The sequence below is a fragment of the Pogona vitticeps genome, chromosome 2 (assembly GCF_051106095.1).
Source record: "Pogona vitticeps strain Pit_001003342236 chromosome 2, PviZW2.1, whole genome shotgun sequence".
Classification (NCBI taxonomy): domain Eukaryota; kingdom Metazoa; phylum Chordata; class Lepidosauria; order Squamata; family Agamidae; genus Pogona; species Pogona vitticeps.
Window position 1 is genome coordinate 22,432,755 of NC_135784.1, and position 18,911 is coordinate 22,451,665.

General features: G+C 45.5%; 1 protein-coding gene across 1 annotated transcript; it reads left to right on the plus strand.

The window, feature by feature from the left end:
- Window positions 1-377: 377 nt before the first annotated feature.
- LOC110090638 (uncharacterized) lies at window positions 378-17,863 on the plus strand. The gene is made up of 5 exons (XM_078388423.1): window positions 378-623; window positions 1,741-2,398; window positions 3,984-4,107; window positions 5,715-6,871; window positions 16,788-17,863. Exons 2-5 carry the CDS (start codon window positions 1,814-1,816, stop codon window positions 17,637-17,639), a joined length of 2,718 nt encoding a protein of 905 aa, XP_078244549.1. The 5' UTR covers window positions 378-623; window positions 1,741-1,813; the 3' UTR covers window positions 17,640-17,863.
- The last annotated feature ends 1,048 nt before the right edge of the window (window positions 17,864-18,911 follow it).

An 18,911-nucleotide genomic window follows, 5' to 3' on the forward strand; every position in this document is an offset into this window, starting at 1 on the left:
CCCGGAGCGCAGGACACCTAACCATGGGCTCAAGCGACAGGAAGGCAGTTTGAGGCTGAATGTCAAGAGAAAATGTCTTAACTGCTAGAGCAGCACGACAAGGGAACCCCATGGCCTGGGGAGGTGTCGGGCGCTCCAATGCTGGAGGCCTTCGAGAGAGAGAAAAAGTGGTCCCCAGCATCCTATCCGGTCTGCTGTGATCTGGGTTCCTGCCTGGAGAGGCGGGTTGGACTCGATGCCTGAGGCGCCTCTTTTGGCCACCATTTTGGGGCGGGGGCGGGAGGTTTGGTCCTCTCTTTTTTCCCCCCTCAGGGCTTCGTTTCAGGCGGCCAGAGCGAAGCGCGGCTATGCTCGGGCGGCCCAGGAGGGGGCGCCCTGGGTGTGGTGGTGGCGGCGGCGGCGGCGGCTGGGAGGGAGCCTCGGCAGCTCCACCGCGGAAGGAGAATCCCATTGAAAAGGCGGAGGTTCCGCCGTAGAGAGAAAAGGGGGAAAAAAAAGAAATAAAAGAGGATCCACTGCCTTCTCCTCCTTCTTCCCGCAGCCTCCCTCCCTCCTAGCCGGCTATTGGCCAGATCCGGTGTCCCGGGGGAAGGCTTGGCCCCCTTTTTTCCATTCCTCTTCAGGTCTGACTCGGTGCAAAACGGAGCAGAGCAGGGCAGAAAAAGCAAGCCCCGACGGTCTTCAGGCTTCCCACCGGCCTCCTCGTCCCTTTGGGTTTTAGGGCGCTGCTTTGAGCTCTGGTGGTGGCCGGAGGGGGAGAGAGAGAAGGGCCTCCCCCCACGTGGGTGGAGGAAGGAGGAGGGTGGGCTTCCCCCGAAGGAGGAGGAGGCCGATCCTGCTCCGCTTCGCTTCGGGGGTGTGTGTGTGGACCGCAGACTTGACTCCGGGGATTGTCCTCTTGAGGGATGATCTCGGATGATCGCAGGGATCCAGCTTCCTTTGGCCCTGTCTTGTCGAGGATCTTAAAAAACAAACAAACAACCTGATTTGTTATTGCTGAACCTCCAGCAGCATTTGGTCAGATTATTTGTTTGTTTGTTTGTTTGTTTGTTTGTTTGTTTGTTTGTTTAACTTAGGGCGAGTGCCCTCTGAACTCTATGTTCAAAGAGAAAGATGCCCTGAAATAAGTGTTAGGATTACAGTATATTTTTGCTTGACTGACCTCACGCAGGTCTATGCTTTTGTGCCATGCTCTGAAAGAACTGGGTATGTTACGCCTGGAGAAAAGAAGACGGAGGGGAGATGCTGTGTAGGAGAGCACTTTTCAGATACTTGGAAAGGCTGCCATACAGAGGAGGGGCAGGATCTGTTCTTGATTATGGCAGAGTGCGGGACAGGCAGCAAGGGGCTCAAGCGACAGGAAGCCAGATTTCAGCTGAATATCGGGGGGAAAACTTTCTAACTGTTAGAGCAGTATGACGATGGAACCCATGACCTTGGGAGTTAGTGAGCAATCCTGAGCTGGAGACTGAGATAAATTTGAGATAAAATTGGATAACCCTCTGCCAGATCTGCTTTGATTTGGATTCCTTCATGGAGCAGAGGGTTGGGATCGATGGTCAATATAGGCAAGGCTTTCCAACCCCATCCTTCTATGATTCTCTGTTTTAACAATAGTTTCTAAAAGAAGAATGATGTTTTTTGTTGTTTTGGGTAGAAACCGTTTTAGGTGTCTGAAATGCTGGCGATCGCTAAAGATGTGCCGATGTAATCTGAAAACGTACTAACTCTTGATTTCAGGAGGATGAGTCAGGAGCCAATGTGACCGAGAAGGACATTTCTGCAAGCCTGGAAGCAGGATCCGGCCAAGGGGATGCAAGAGCTATGGGAAGCGCAATGGCAGGAGTTCCTGGAGACCCTGCAACCCGTTCCCCCAGGAGGAGGGGACCCCGGCGTGTCCGAGATGGCCCCGTGGGATGACACTAAGGCCTTCCTGTCCTCCTTTGAGCAAGTGGCCAAAGCTTGCCGGTGGCCGACAGAGGAGTGGTCCGCCCAGCTTCTTCCCGCACTGAGTGGAGAAGCGGAGCAGGCCTTTCGGAGCCTGGAAGCCAGAGACAGGGAGGATTATGGGAAAGTGAAGGCTGCCATTTTGCAACGGGATGCTCTGAGGATGGAGCTGAAGCGCCAGCATTTCAGGCAGTTCTGTTGCCAGGAGGTGGAAGACCCCCGGAGGATTTACAGCCAGCTGCAGGAGCTTTGCCACCGGTGGCTGAGGCCGGAGAGACGCAGCAAGGAGCAGATCCTGGAGCTGCTGATCCTGGAGCAGTTCCTGGCCAGCCTTCCCCCGGACCTCCAGGACTGGATCCGGGCAGGAGGGCCTGACTCCTGCTCCCAGGCGGTGGCCCTGGCAGAGGACTTCCTCATGAGCCGGCAACAGGCTGAGAGAGAGAAGTGGCAGGTAAGAGGTTTTTTTCGGTAGAATCATCCATGAAGTTTCTGTGAGTTGTTATTTTTGTTTTCATGGGCTGGTGGTTATGATCTGGATTACAAATACGAGGTAATGTTAGGAATTAGGTCAGCTTTTAAGTTATCCAGAACTTTCATCTGACAAAAATGGAGGCAAAGGCAAACAAGCCAGACATTTTGACTGCCACTTAGTGTGGTACATACATTTCATCTCCTGTTTTGCTGATGTAAAAAGGGTTACCTTGCTCTGCGTTTTTACAGAATTGAGCCTAGAGCAGGTATGTTTGACAGATGTACATTGGCCCAAGCTAAGATTTTATTTACAAGTGAGGAAAGACTATGAATGGATGTCTCTGATTCTTCTCATGTGGCCTTGTCAGGCAGCTTCTTGCCTTGTTATTTATTCATTCGTTTGCTTGTTTGTTCATTTATTTATTCAGTTTGTATCCCACTCCCATTAGTATCACTTTTTCTGTAACTGTTGTTACTGTTTAATCCAGAGAATAGCCACGCTCACTACAACAATGTTTCAAGTAGGCTGTATTTAATTTAAATCAAATAGATTTACAATTCACAATTTAATCTTTTTTTAATCAAGGTGGGAAGTTAGACAGTTCAAATGAAAAACTTTTTTTTGATTTAAATCAGTTTGATTTTTATCCATCTTGATTTCAAGCTAACAAATGCAGGTTTTAAGCTGTTCAGGTTGTATGGACGAAGAATCATCTTTAATGACTGTGAATCCATGAAAGGACTTAAAAAGTCGTATTCATTCAGAAGAGGGACAGGATCTGTTCTCGATCATCCCAGAGTGCAGGACACGTAACAGTGGGTTCAAGCTACAGGAAGCCAGATTTAGGCTGAATATCAGGAAAAAATTCCAAACTGTTAGAGTAGTACGATGATGGAACCAATTACTTCGGAAGGTGGTGAGCACTCCAGTGCCGGAGGCATTCAAGAGGAAATTGGATAATCGTCTGTTAGGTCTGCTTTGATTCGGATTCCTGTGTTGAGCAGAGGTGTCGGCTGAATGGCCTCGTAGGTACCTTCCAAATCAGTTATTCTAGGATTCTATAAGCTTTCATCCTGTTTACTCCCTGCAGTTCAGCTCTCAGTTTGCCAATCTGTTGTGTTAGTTACCAGTAAGTCACAACAGCTTAGCATGGTAGCTTAAGGTTGTCCTTGTTCTGTAGTGGTGGTGATGGTACAGGAATAGCATCTTTAGGAGGTTTGCTGTGGGATGAAAACTAGGTGTTTGAACTTCCCATCATGTCAGGATTTTATGGTGGCAAGAATATTGCAAATCTCCTTTGGGTGACCATTTCGAGGAACTGTGCTGCACGTGTACAGGGATAGAAAGTTGGGTGTGTTTCATAGTGTCCATAATTGTAGAGCTTAATTGACCTGTTGATAGGCTCCCGATATCCAGCAAGTTGCTTTGGGAGAGGGTCGAAACTGGTAGAATTGGTCCACTAGAGAAAGGATGTGACCAAATGAAATGTGTATCTTATCCGTACTCAAGACATTCTTCCAGAAATATTACTATGTTCTGAATTGCTTCCCCCTTCCTCTTTTAGGGGCCGATAAAAGTGGAGTGTTTGGATTCCCCGGATCTAGAGGAAGATGAGCCGTCAGGCACTGCGGATGGACAGATCTACGGTGAAGTCGTAGAAAACAACGATGTGGAGATCAGCATGCTAGGTAAGGGCTCTCTGGACTATGAACTTATGATTTTGGAGAGAACAATTTATGTGTTTTATTATTTATTTTATTTGATTTATATGCCGCCCGTCTGGCTACTGTGGCCACTCTGGACAATTCACAACAAAATAAGCCACAATAACATATGAAATAAGAACTATGTTAACACATCAACCATGTAAAAATCAAATAAACCTATTAGTCAACTCAACTAAAAAGAGAATGACATGAGCGTGATTCATGTATACAAAATTAAAAGATAAACATTAAGAAGAGCAGGGTATTAGTCAGATCTGCTGGGGCCAGCGTTCTTCTGCCAGGTTAGTCTTGCAGAAGACAAGAAGATTTGGTTAATGGCAGCTTGTCCTGCAGCAGGACGGGAGCCGTTGCACCAGCTGAATTTCCTTCTTCAGTACCATTCTTGACTTCTTCCTGAGTCTTTTTTATAAGTCCCCCAGATCTATATCTCTTTGTCAACAAGAATTATGCTGCTTGGGTTACATTGCTTTGGTCAAGTTATGTGTAGCTTAGGAACAATGTGGCACATCTCCAGGTGTCTCACAATCTGTTCAGAAGCTGTCCACTCATTCCAACATCCCTCTGATTAGTTTGTTTGATGGAAACTTCCTCAGAAGGCTTTTCTAAGGAGGTACTATATTTTTCCATGTATAAGACTATACTTTTGTCTAAAATCTTTAGACTAAAAATTGAGGGTTGTCTTATACACGGAAGTAAGCTAAAGAGAGAACAAAAACAAGTGGAGGGGAAAGCAGGGATCAAAGCGATCCTGCAGCGCTTTGATCCCTTTCTCCCTACACTTGCTAAGCCCCACTTAGATTTCTTAATTTTGCATTAGAAAAGTGGGGGCGTCTTATACATGGGGGTGTCTTATACATGGAAAAATACAGTAGTCTTGGTCTGGGTGCTAGTTGGAACATCTAAAGCCAAGCTGAATTGAAACATCAGGGAGCCAAGTCAGAGAAGAACAAAGAAGAATGATTGAGATGTCAGGTCAGGGTCAGTCAGTTCATAAATCAAGGGTTTATTGAGTGAATAATACACTCTTAAAGCTGCTTTTCCTGTTCTCCTATACTTTAGAGCCCTCTGTGTCCATTCCGTTCCCCCATTCTCCTACAGTGGGGGAGGACGCCAGTACCATAGGTTGCCCTCCTGCTTGGGAGAGACCACCCATAGTAAGGATATTCTCCTTCTGCTGTAGAACTGTTGGATAGCTCAGTGGTTTAGGCATCTGGCTGCGGAAACAGAGTTGTGAGTTCGATTCCTCACTGAGCCTCCCTGACAGGGGCTGGACTTGATGATCCGTAGGGTCCTTTCCAGCTCTGCAGTTCTAAGATTATTTATTATTAAATTATTATTAAAGAACAAATATGTCATGGCAAGCACAAACATATTGTTCTGTAATTTAGAAACCAAAAGAACAGGTAAAGGGAGAGGGATGAATGGCAGATAGAGACAGAAAGATTTGTGGGTGTAACCACAGAATGTCCTTCTAATACTTACAAGGAAAAGCAAGGAGACAGACGTTACACCTGCCCTGAAAAGTGTTCTCCAGAGCATGAATAAAGTTCTTCTCTCTCTTTCTGTAGGGGAGGAAAGTCATGTGAAGAAAGAGAATCTTCAGTGGGGAGAAAGTGAAGCTGAGGACATGCCCGGGACTGTTCTACACATAAGTGGAGGGAATATGCTGGAGAGGATGGAGACGCACAAGGAAGGGTGCGAAACGAAAGAGGAATGGGGAAGGCAGCTAGAAGCGAGAGAGAACACATGCCATGACTTCCCAGAAGGCGCAGTTCTCCAGCCTTCTGAAAGAGACTCAAGGGGAAAGGCGCTGTTGTTTCCCAAGTGTGGAAGAAGATACCACTCCAGGCTAGAATTTGAGGTGTTGGAGGACCACAGAGAATTCCCCACGCCTGAGGAAGACTTCATTCAAAACTCCCACCCTAAGAAACAACCGAGATCCATGTCTGGAGAGAGTAAATCGGAATTCTTTGGGAACAGAAAGGGGGAGAATTTGGCCAGAGGACGGAATAACCAGGCCGAAGCAAAATCTCACAGGTCTTCCGAGTGTGGAAACCGAGTTTCCTCAGAAACACTTCAGAGAAATGAATCTCTTGGAGGCAAAATGAAACCGTACGAATGTTCTCATTGTAAGAAACACTTCAGTGAAAGAGAACATTTGCTAAATCATGAGCAACTTCATACCGGAAAGAAAAGGCGGGAATGTCCCACCTCTGGGAAAGTCTTCCCTTTTCGGCAGGCAGTCAAGCGATACAAGGGGATTTATCCGGGAGAGAAACCGTACAAATGTTCGTGGTGCGGCGCAAGCTTCAGCGAGAGGGGCAAGTTGAAAAGACATCAGAGGAGCCATACTGAAGAGAGAGAGTTTCAGTGTCCTGAGTGTGGGAAAACCTTCAGTCGGAGTGATTTTTTAAAGATCCACGAGAGAATTCATACTGGGGAAAAACCCTATAAATGTGCCCAGTGTGGAAAAGCCTTCACTGAGGGGGGAAATCTAAAGAGACATGAGAGAATTCATACTGGAGAGAAACCGTACAAATGTTCCCAGTGTGGGAAGTGTTTCACTGACGGAGGAACTCTGAAGCAGCATCAGAGAATCCATACTGGGGAGAAACCCTACATATGTTCCCAGTGTGGGAAATGCTTCACGAAGAGAGGAACTCTGAAGCAACACCAGAGAATCCATACTGGGGAGAAACCCTATGGATGTCCTGAGTGTGGGAAAGCATTTGGACAGAGAGGAGCCTTGATGAGGCATCAGAGGGTTCATACAGGGGAGAAGTGAAAACAACCCTGGGTGTGAGAAACGTGAGGAAAAAGATTTGAGGGAATTGACCGTAGGAAAGCCCTCTGTGTCTGGAAACAAGCGTTCAGAGCATTATTTAAAAGTTTGTGAAAGAGTCCTTGGTGAAACGTAGTCCTCCTGAACAGCTGGTATCAGGACAGAGATACTGAGGAGGAATTAATTAAAAATGTGAAATGGCTAAGCTTTGGAGAAACCGTGCTCACATCCCAGGTGGTGGGCTGAGGTGTATGGGGGGGGGGGAGGAGAGCTGACCCTAAAATATGCCTTGAATGCAGGTGAAAACAAAATACAGGAAGGAAATCAGGTAAAGGAAGCTTCCAGAAGAGACGATTTGACTGGATTTCCAAATAGTCGGGGGGGGGCATTTTATGATAAGATCATCTCCATTTTTCTACAAAAACTAGTTGGAGCCATGAACTGCCAATCCATCTGCTTTTGGGGGGGTGGGGCGGGGGGGAGCCAGGCCGGGGCACAATGGTTTCAAAGGCATCTTCTAGATAAGGGAGACTGCCTTTTGTTGAGAATATTTTCTGTTTTGAAGAGTCAGGATAGGAAATCTGGAATATCTGGGATGCCTTAATGCTGATTTTTGTATACTCTTCTGAAATTGTGCTGGTTTGGAGTAGGAAAAGATCAAGAAAACCCACCGGTATTTGCCCGTATCACTTCCCATGGTTAGAAAGTTACTCTGAGAGGTTATGATGCGGTTCCTCCAAATAGCTTATGTTTCACTCAACCTACCATGGTTCCCAGCGCACGAAATGTTTTATGAGCTCAGCTGCCCAGCAGGGTTAGGAGCTTCTCAAGAGGTTCCTGTGTAACAGCAGCTAGATGTGGAAGAAACTACAGGTGAATTTTTTCACATCCTGACAGTAATAAAGTTTATAACCTTATAAAATGTCATGCTAGACATACATACATAGGGGAAGGCAAGCACAGAATATTCCTGCCAAGAATATCCCCTTTCATCCTCTCTGAAGTTCATTACTTGAATAAAGGGGATTAATACCTAAATCCACCCTCCCTAGGGTCTAGCAGCTCGATTCTTCAACTCTTTAAAAAAAAAAAAAAAAACCAAAGAGGTTCACCCTTCCTGTATTATTTTAACAGGTTAAAGCAATTACAGTGGGACCTTCTTATCTGCGGCATCAGTATCCACGGATTCACTTATCCACGGTCTGAAAATATTAAAAGAAAAATTCCCAAAATATATATTTTTAACAATGAAGTTACCAGGCCACTAGAGGGAGCCAGAAACTATGCTAAATATAGCATTCACTAGATAAATATATTTCCATGATGTTATTACCAAAACTGGCCACAAGAGGAAGCCAGAGACCATGTTAAGTATAGCATTGACTCGGCAAATATACCGTATTTTTGCATTTATAACATGCCCCCATTTATAAGATGCACCCCCCCCAATTTTCTGACCCCCAAATTAAGAAAAATTAGCTTTGAGGATTCAGCCTCTGAGCTCAGAATGTTGGACATTTTTACTTCCATGTAAAAGACACCTCTCAATTTTTACGGTAATGATTTTAGGAAAAAGTAGTGTCTTATAGACGGAGAAATACCGCATTTCCATGATGTTGTTACAAAAACTGGCCACGAGAGGGAGCCAGAGACCCTGTTAAGTATAGCATTCACTAGGACACTGGTTCTTAACCTTGGGTTACTCAGGTGCTTTTGGACTGCAACTCCCGGAAGCCTTCACCACCAGCTATGCTGGCTGGGGTTTCTGGGAGTTGCAGTTCAAAAACACCTGAGTAACCCAAGGTTAAGAACCACTGGGCTAGGCAAACATATTTCCATGATGTTATTCCCAAAACAGGCCATGAGAGGGAGCCAGAGACTGTGCTATGTATAGAATTCGCTATTATAATAGCATTTGCTATACAGTGGTGCCTCGCTTTACGATTGCCCCGCATTACAACGAATCCGCATTACGATGATCTTTTTGTGATCGCAATTGCGATTGCAAAACGATGGTCTAAATGGGGGAATTTCGCTTTGCGATGATCGATTCCCTGCTTCGGGAACCGATTCTTCACAAAACGACGTTTTTTAACAGCTGATCGGCGGTTTCAAAATGGCCACCGGGTGATTAAAATGGCTCCCCGCTGTGTTTAGGGACAGATTCCTTGCTATACAGGCAGCGAAACTGGCCGCCGTATGGAGGATCTTCGCTGGACGGTGAGTTTTTACCCTATCGGAACGCATTGAACGGGTTTCAGTGCGTTTCAATGGGGTTTTTATTATCGCTTTACAATGTTTTCACTTAATGGTGATTTTCCTGGAACAGATTATCGCAGGTAAGCGAGGCACCACTGTAATTGCCTTTTTCAGCATCTGCACTGGGGGCTTGGAATCGATTCCCCATGGAGGCAAGGGTCCTACTGTAGTTTGTGTGTTGGGGTTTACATTTTCCTAGTCAGTGATGAAGGGTGATGGGAGTTGCAGATCAACAGCATCTGGAAGTCCATTCTCCATGCCTACCTTGAAAGACATTACAAGGCACATCTTAAATTTGTTTTCTACCCTGCCTCTTAGGGCAAACTCTTCTCCATCATCCAGATACTAGCCCAGGCTATAAACTGGCCTTGCCATGAAAAAAACCCAGAAAAAAATATTTTCATATGTACTGTATTGCTATACCAGGACTGATCACTGTAGGGAGCCGGAGACTATGCTATGGGTTCTTCAACAATAAGAATACAGTACATAGTGTGGTCTCGTGCTCCCTCTAGTGGTCAGTTCTGGTAAATACATTGTGAAAATACATACTGTATTTCTAGTTTTTCTTTTTAATATTTTCAGATCGCAGATAAGTGAAACCACAGATACTAATTCCACAGATCCTACTGTGTTCCTACTACAGGAACGGTGGTAGAAAGGATTCCCTGATCTATCCCTTTCTTCGTCTTACATAAAGTGTCTCTTCCTTACTACCCTGATGTTGTGTATCTCAGAGACGGGAAATGTTACTGTTGTCGACTGCAGCGTCTAGACTTTCCAAGGCAGGAGGACTGCTGGCCATGATGGCTGGGGTATTCAAGAGGTGGTGGTCCAAAAAATACCTTCCCATCTCTGAGAAGACTTCCCTTCCTGCCCCTATCAGTACAAACTCTGTAAAGCATGTTGCTCGCTGTAGTATCCCAACCTTATCTCTGTGCCTCAGGGTCTGAGTTCAAATCTGGCCTTCCTGATCTCACGATGTGGCCCACTAAGGTTCTCTATATGGGCACAACCCCTTATGACCCCATGATTTCATGGCCTCCCAGCGTTTGTGTTCGCCTTTCTCCTCCCTTCTCAAAACTTGAAATATATGTCTCTAAAATGCCTTTGCTTTTCTCCCATCTACCCCCCAGAACGCAGCTGCCAACAGTATCTGTGGAATCGAATTTGGGCTTTGGATGGATAGATGTTTCTTTCCTTTGCTCTGTTTCCTCCAGATGTCACTTCTGTAATTAACCTTTTTCCTTTGGAGTAAAATGTCGCAGGTGATATATTTTTCAAATAGGAGCCATCTTAATCTGTTTCAGCAGCAACCAAAAGAAAGAAAGAAAGAAAAGAAAAAGAATTGTGGCTTCTCTGAGACTTATTTATTTCCGTGTGAACGTTGTGCTCCTTGTGTTTAAAGAGGAGCATTATTCATGAAATCTTAACAATGGAGTAAAATTTGTTCATCTTCTACAAACAGTCCTGTGGTGGCTTTAAAATGAATAGATTTTATTTGGCCTCAGCTTTTTCTGACTTAACCCACTTGTTCTGGTGCAGCTGGTGAAGTGGGCTGCAGATCTTCCTTGGTTTTTGCTAGAAAGGACTGATTTCTCGGAGGGGGGGGAACCCCACAGTATTAAGAGTGTCACAGTGCTTCCGTTGTTTTGCTTTAACTTAAAATAGTCTCTTTAATACTTTATTGAGGCACCAGTTTCTACAAATGTCTAACCAAATGCAGGTTGGGAGCCGACTTGGTGTAAGCTTCCCGACTCACAGACGTTTGGATGATGGCCTTTGAAATCTCTTGTCATCGCATCTTCCAGCTTGGTGCAAACGAGCAACCTTGGCATGTCTCGTCCGTCTGTCCATTTGGCTGGCTGGCCCCAACCACGGAGCCTCAGGGGAAGGGACGCTCATGGAAAACGGCTGCCTGAGTCCATGTGGTGCAGTTGGCCAGCTAGTGTGAACTTGTTCTAGATACGACACTTGAAGTCTCTTCTAGCTCCACCATTCTATCATTCTAGGCCTGCTTTTTTACGCAGAAAGATGGTCCCTTACAATCCCCTCTTGGGTAACTGACAAAATGCCCAATGATGTGCGTGATAAAAGCAAAGAACGAACAGCTTTTCTGTTCTGTGTTCCCAGCTTCTTATCCTGCCCATGTTGGCTGGTTTGGGTACTGGACAGAAAATCAAATTCATCATGTGATAGAGTGGTGTCTGGTCCTGGAGGGGGTTTGCGGTCAGGATTTATCACTCTTAGCGTTCTAACAGAAGCTGATGCTTAATGGGGTGTTTTTTTTTTCCTAGAGAGAAGAAGAGAAAGAAGGGTCCCAGCACATGATTTCAGGGGTAGAGACTTAGCAGACACCCCCCCCCCTTTTTTGTCTCTCTGTTTGTGGACTTGCCGTGTGTTCAGGCTGGCCTGCGGAGTCACAGAGGTACAAGCCAGCCAGTATTTCAGCACCAGGGAAAGCTCCCTGGGAACCTCTTGCTCTGACCTTGGTTGTGGATGAACGGAAAGCCTCTTATACTGTCTTTGGAGGATGCTTTCTAGTCTGGGGAACTCTCTCCTTCTCACCTGGTCATCATTATCATGTGCCCTTTAAAGGGTTTTCCAGGTAGAAAATACTCAGAATTGGTTCTCCATCCCTTTCTTCTGGGGGGAGCCCTGGGACTATGCAGCTTGCCCAAGGCCACACAGGTTGGATCTTCTCCCTAGAGGCACAGAGGAGGAATCAAACTCCCAACCTCTGGCTCTCCAACCAGGTATCTAAACCACTGAGCTATCCAGCCAATTTCTCACCAGGTAGAAGTGAATGAAAATAACTTCTTGAGTCTAAAGCCTAGCACGGTGTGGCTTCTCCAGAGGTCCCTGACGGATGTCCTGCTGGCATTGGTGCATCAGCTTCCATCATCATGGACCTCTTGGAGGTAGATGGCCCATCCAATCCTGGGACTGTGCCCACAAATTCCCTAGAATATTATTGCTGGCTTAGAGACATCAGATTTAAGGTGGGATTTTGGCCAGGTGTCCAGGCCACATCTGGGTTACTGACTCATGAAACAGGGTGCACTGGCTTTGGCAGGCAGACAAAGACTGCAGATGTACTATAACGGTCCCTATTCAGTCTTGGATCAAAGGGCTGTGAATGCAATAAATATTGAATTTGGCAGTGTTGTTGCTTAGATATATACAAATGACCTTCAGCATTTCTGACCTATAGAAATTATAATTTTTCAAGCCCCACCCCCACCCCCATCTCAGGCTGCCCTGAGACCTATTGTATTGTGGGAGAGTTGTTGCAGGCCATAAGATTGGTGCAGGGAGTTTTGATTTCTGATTGCTGGTAAAATCATCCCAAACTTTAAAGGTCAGAGGATAAAATGCCCCCCCACCACCACCCAGGGCTGTGATGCAAAACTATGGACGTTTATTTAAAAATAGATTATACCCTAGCAGGAAAAGAGGAACACCGAATACAAGATAGATTGATTCCATAAAGGAAGCCACAGTCTTGGGCTTACAAGAGCTGAGCAGGGCGCTTAAAGACGAGATATTCTGGAAGTCATGTATCCATACGGTAGCTGTTAAGTTGACAGCAACCTGGCAGCACATAATAACAGTTGATACCAAGGAAATGGCGTGCAACACTGGTTTGAGCTAACTGGAGGGCTAATTAATGGAAACGAAAGCAGCAGCAACAACTCTAGTGTGATTTACTACACTAAGCCGTAGGATCTCATCCAAAATATTTTGGGTTTGGTGCTTTTTCAGGCGTGCCCTTTGCTGGGCTACCCCAGGCAGCACAATATCTAGTGTTTTTTTTTAACATGTTGTTCTGTGCTGTCGAGTCGAAATACACTCATAGCAACCTTAATAAGGCTTTCAAGGAAAGTGAGACATTTATGGAGTAGTTTTACCACTCTCACTCACCCAGTGAGTTTCCATGGCTGAGGGGGGGATTCAAACCCTGCTCCCCAGAGTCCTAGTCCATCACTGTATCCCAGTGGTTCTCAGTCATGGGTCCTCAGATGTTCTCGGACTAAAACTCCCAGAAGCCTTCACCATTAGAGGTGTTGGCCAGGATTTCTGGGAGTTGTAGTCCACACGCTAGCAAGGTTATGCTCAAAATCATACAAGGTAGGCTTCAGCAGTATGTGGACCGAGAACTCCCAGAAGTACAAGCTGGATTCCGAAGAGGCAGAGGAACTAGAGACCAAATTGCTAACCTGCGCTGGATTATGGAGAAAGCCAGAGAGTTCCAGAAAAATATCTACTTCTGCTTCATTGACTATGCAAAAGCCTTTGACTGTGTGGACCACAACAAACTATGGCAAGTTCTTAAAGAAATGGGAGTGCCTGACCACCTTATCTATCTACTGAGAAACCTATATGTGGGACAGGAAGCAGCAGTTAGAACTGGATATGGAACAAGTGATTGTTCCATTGGGAAAGGAGTACGGCAAGGCTGTATATTGTCCCCCAGCTTATTCAACTTATATGCAGAATACATCATGCGGAAGGCTGGACTGGATGAATCCCAAGCCGGAATTAAGATTGCCGGAAGAAATATCAACAACCTCCGATATGCAGATGACACCACTCTGATGGCAGAAAGTGAGGAGGAATTAAAGAACCTTGTAATGAGGGTGAAAGAGGAGAGTGCAAAAAATGGTCTGAAACTCAACATCAAAAAAACTAAGATCATGGCCGCTGGTCCCATCACCTCCTGGGAAATAGAAGGGGAAGATATGGAGACAGTGAAAGATTTTATTTTCCTGGGCTCCATGATCACTGCAGATGGAGACAGCAGCCACGAAATTAAAAGATGCCTGCTTCTGGGGAGGAAAGCGATGACAAATCTTGACAGCATCTTAAAAAGCAGAGACATCACCTTGCCAACAAAAGTCCGAATAGTCAAAGCTATGGTTTTTCCTGTAGTGATGTATGGAAGTGAGAGCTGGACCATAAAGAAAGCTGACCGCCAAAGAATTGATGCCTTTGAATTGTGGTGCTGGAGGAGACTCTTGAGAGTCCCCTGGACTGCAAGGAGAACAAACCTATCAATTCTAAAGGAAATCAACCCCGAGTGCTCACTGGAAGGACAGATCCTGAAGCTGAGGCTCCAGGACTTTAGCCATCTCATGAGAAGAGAAGACTCTCTGGAAAAGCCCCTGATGTTGGGAAAGTGTGATGGCAAGAGGAGAAAGGGACGACCGAGGATGAGATGGCTGGACAGTGTCTGTGAAGCAACCAACATGAATTTGACACAACTCCGGGAGGCAGTAGAAGATAGGAGGGCCTGGCGTGCTCTGGTCCATGGGGTCACGAAGAGTCGGACACAACTAAACGACTAAACAACGACGACGTAGTCCAAGCACCTCTGGGGACCCAAGGTTGGGACCCAACGGCAGTGTGTATCACAGACTTGCTTTAAATTAAAGAGTTAACACAACAGAAGCTTCAGGTCCTAGAGCGGCTGCAGAGCGATGTCAACAAGAGTAGGTTGTCTTCCTGTTCCGGCTCCTCCATGGGTCCACCCCTGGGACCTCCCATGCAGGTGGGGATTGCCTCTTTTTGGGATGTCGTGCTGCAGATGTGATGCAAAGAGATCGGATGGAGCAGGTGAGCTAAAGAGAGAAACCAGAATCTGGGTAAGGGATTAAAGGCAGACTGGAAGGACTGGGCTAATCTGCAGCAGTAAGATTTAGATAAAAGAGGGGCTGCAAGATTAAAAGCTCTGGCAATGTATTGATGGAGGTAGGAGACTTTCCCTAGGAGGGAAAAGGAAGGGGGGGGGAACACACACCAAGGGTTAGCCTCCACAGGGTCCTTTCTAAGCTTCGGGACCCCTTCGTGTGTGCATCTCTGCTGTATCCTTTACATCAGTGGTCCCCAACCTTGGGCCTCCAGATGTTTTTAAGACTTCAACTCCCAGGAATCCTGGCTAGCAGAGATGATGGTGAAGGCTTCTGGGAGTTGTAGTCCAAGAACATCTGGAGGCCCAAGGTTGGGGACCACTGCTTTACATTACAACATCCCTATGTGTGAAGGCAAGAGGAGAAAGGGGACAACATGTTATGTCTTATGGCTGTCATAGACATCCATCCACAAGACTTAGTAGCCCATTTGTGCACTTACAATGTTTACTCTCGCTCCATGCCTCCCTGATCTTAGATCAGACCTGGGTAAAGTGTGGCCCAAGGGCCACATACGTACCACGAGCCGTTCCCATTCGGCCCGCCGCTCATCGCTCCATTCCAGTGTTCAAGCATTTGTTCAAGCCCAAGACAGGCTGGATTTCTCTCACTGAACAAGCTGAACATCAAAACAATTTATAGCTTTTTGTCTAAAATTGCTCACTTGCTTATCTTTAACATACTGCAAAAAATGTCTTTAGTATTTGTGAAGATTAACAAGTTTAAAATAAAAATAATCATAACATCACTGTTTCATTTTATTTTGAAGTACATTTGATTCGGCCCCCGAACACAGTTCAGATTTTTACATGTGGCCCCCTTATAGAAATTAATTGCTCACCCCTGATTTAGATTGACTGGCGAGACATACTTGCATTTCTTTAAAAAGAAGTCATGAGCCAATTGTGCTAATCATGTCTCATTTAGTTTCATCTGGACCCAGTACAGTTTGCTATGCTGAACTGTATAAATAAAACTAATAATAAATACCTTAGCCAAACAGCTAAGAACTGTGTGCAGTGTTGGATTCAAATTTAAGTTTTTTATTTTTCTTCTGTACAAATCGATGTTTCCTCCTTTAATTTTTACTTTGTGGATCTGATTTAAATAAACCAGTTAAAATCACAATGTAGATCATAGTTTACATTTTTTAAAAAATTCTTTTTTCACAATTTAATTTTTTAAAAAATCATAAAATTCAAATCTTTTTTTTAATCATTGTTTTCATCCACCCTGCGTTGTAATTATCTGATTACTAAATACACAGAAACAATTCTCAATTTGATCAACGTTTAATTCCTTTTCTCTCCTTCTCTCTGCTTTCCCTCCATAGATTGTGATTCAGTGTAGAACAATGAAGAGGATGGTTTCCAACTGGGGAAATAAGGAGTTTCCCAGCTTCTGTTCCAATATTATCCAAAAGAATAGTTTTTAAAGTTAGAAAACATGCCTGGAAGTCAGCTGGGATGAAGGACGGAAGAGACGCTTCCGTGCGAAGACCGAGGCGGGAGTTTAAGTGAAAGAACAGTTCAAGAAGCGATCCTTAGAAATAAGGAAGAAATTTAGGCACAGATTATGGGAAAAGCTTTCCTGAGAGTTTTGAATGGCTTGAGGATGAGGGTGCGCAAGCTGGGGGAGAGCCACATCAGTGCTGTGAGACGCTTTATGAGAGGACCCAATTGGTTACCCATGGGAGAATCCACACTGGAAAGGAATCCTACATATGTACAGATTGTGGGGAAAGCTTTAGTAACAGTGGTGGCTTTATCGATCATGTATGAGTACACACTGGGGAGAAGCCCTATAGATGCTCAGACTGTGGCCAGAGTTTCGATTTGAAATTAAATTGCACGGCACACAAGAGGACCCACATGGCAGAGAACCCCTACGCCTGTCCTGACTGCGGGCAGAGCTTTGGTAAGAAATCCCATCTCGTCACCCACGAGAGGACCCACACAGGAGAGAAGCCGTACCAGTGCTCCGACTGTGGGAAGAGCTTCAGCCAGAAAGGAAATCTCGTCTCCCACATGAGGATTCACACCGGAGAGAAACCGTACAAATGCTCCCAGTGTGGCAAAGCCTTCTCTCATTGCACATCCTTGATGATGCACGCGAGAACCCACACGGGGGAGAAACCCTACAAGTGTTCCGCCTGTGAAAAAAGTTTCGTTAACAAAGGAAACCTCGTCTCACATGTGAGAATCCACACCGGGGAGAAACCGTACGAATGCACTGACTGTGGGAAAAGCTTCAGCACTAGCTTTCAGTTTATTGAACATAAAAGGCTCCACACAGGGGAGAAACCGTACACGTGTTCGGACTGCGGACAAAGCTTTAACTCAAAATCAAACCTTATTACGCACAAAAGGACCCACACCGGGGAGAAACCGTATCAGTGCACAATCTGTGGGAAGGGCTTTCGGGTCAAATCATCTCTTACAAAACATACAAGAATCCATACAGGGGAGAAGCCTTATGGATGCTCTGAGTGTGGAAAAAGCTTCAATACTAGCTCTTTGCTTGTAAACCACAAAAGGGTTCACACAGGAGAGAAACCCTATAAATGCTCGGCCTGTGGGAAGAGCTTCCGTCAGAAAGGAAACCTTGTTTCGCATACGAGAATCCACACAGGGGAGAAGCCCTACCGGTGTTGTGATTGTGACAAAAGCTTTATTGATAAGAAATCTCTTATTAAACACCAGAGAACACATATAAGGGACCACGGTTATGAATGTTCAGAGGTGGGGCAAAACTTCAGGTAGGGTTGGGTGCTGACGTAGCTCAGAAGAATTAAAGAGACAACAGGATCTTTCAGGCCTGTGAAGACATTTTGTAGCTTCAACTGGTCTCCTCGGAAGGATAGCCGGCTGTTTGAAAGCCCTTCCTCATGACACTTTGTTGAAATGTGTTTGTGGAAATGCATTGCATTGTGAAGGGGTATCATATCTTAGCTTGTTTTTAAATAAATCCCATTCTTTAATATCCACTGTTGTTTTTCTCTCACTTTTGCCAACCCAGAGAAGATAAGATGGCCAGGAGGTTCAGTGTCCCCGCCCGCAGGATTTTCCGTTTGGTGTGTTGTGTACAGACTCTACTGTAGGTTTTATGTGACCATTGTTGCTTCTCTCATTAAATTCTGTAGTTCACAAAGTTGTTCTCGATACACTGCCTCTCTTCTGAAGGGGGTGGGTGAGATCTTGTCACAAGAGTGTAAGAAAAAAGTGGGCTAGGTCAGATCAGACAAAGACCAAGAGCATCCACACTAGCATATGTATTTCCAGTCATGGGTGTGAAAGCCAAACAGGGGAAAAAAAGCTGAGAGAGAGGGAAAAAATGATTTGTTTGAAATATGGTGCTGAAGGAGAGCTTTGTCAAAACCCCGGAGCACAAGAAAGACCAGCAAATGGGTCCCAGATCAAAGCCTGACCTCTTTCTGGAGGCAAACATGTTGAAACTGAGGCTGCCCGACTTTGGGTGCCTCCTAAGAAGGAAAGATTCTCAGGAAAAGTCACTGGTGCTGGGAAAGGTGGAAGGCAGCAGGAGAAGAGGAAGACCAAATATGGAGATGGACTGAGTCCCTAAAGGAAGCCACAAGCCTGAGTCTGCAGGACCTGACTTTTTTTTTTTTTTTTTTTTTTTTTTTTTTTTTGGAGATCGCTCATTCATGGGGTTGCCATCCATTGGAGGCAACTTGGTGGTCCTCGCTTGACCAGATGGGCGGGATATAAATAGAATGAATGAATAAATAAATAAAATAAAGATCGGATCCTAAGCTCGTGTGGTCCCAGAGTTTCTTCAATCACAAATGCCCCCAGGAACCCCAGAAGCCGGGTGTGGCTCTGTGATAGCCACCTCCTTCTCTTGCTTCCCACCAGCCGGTATTGAGACACATAGTTCTGTCACAGTTGCTGGAAGCCATATGTAGTTCTCATGACTCATTGTGGCCACCACTGGCTTCATCCTTTAACACAGTGGTCCCCAACCGTGGGCCTCCAGAGGTTATTAGACTACAACTCCCAGAAGCCTTCACCACC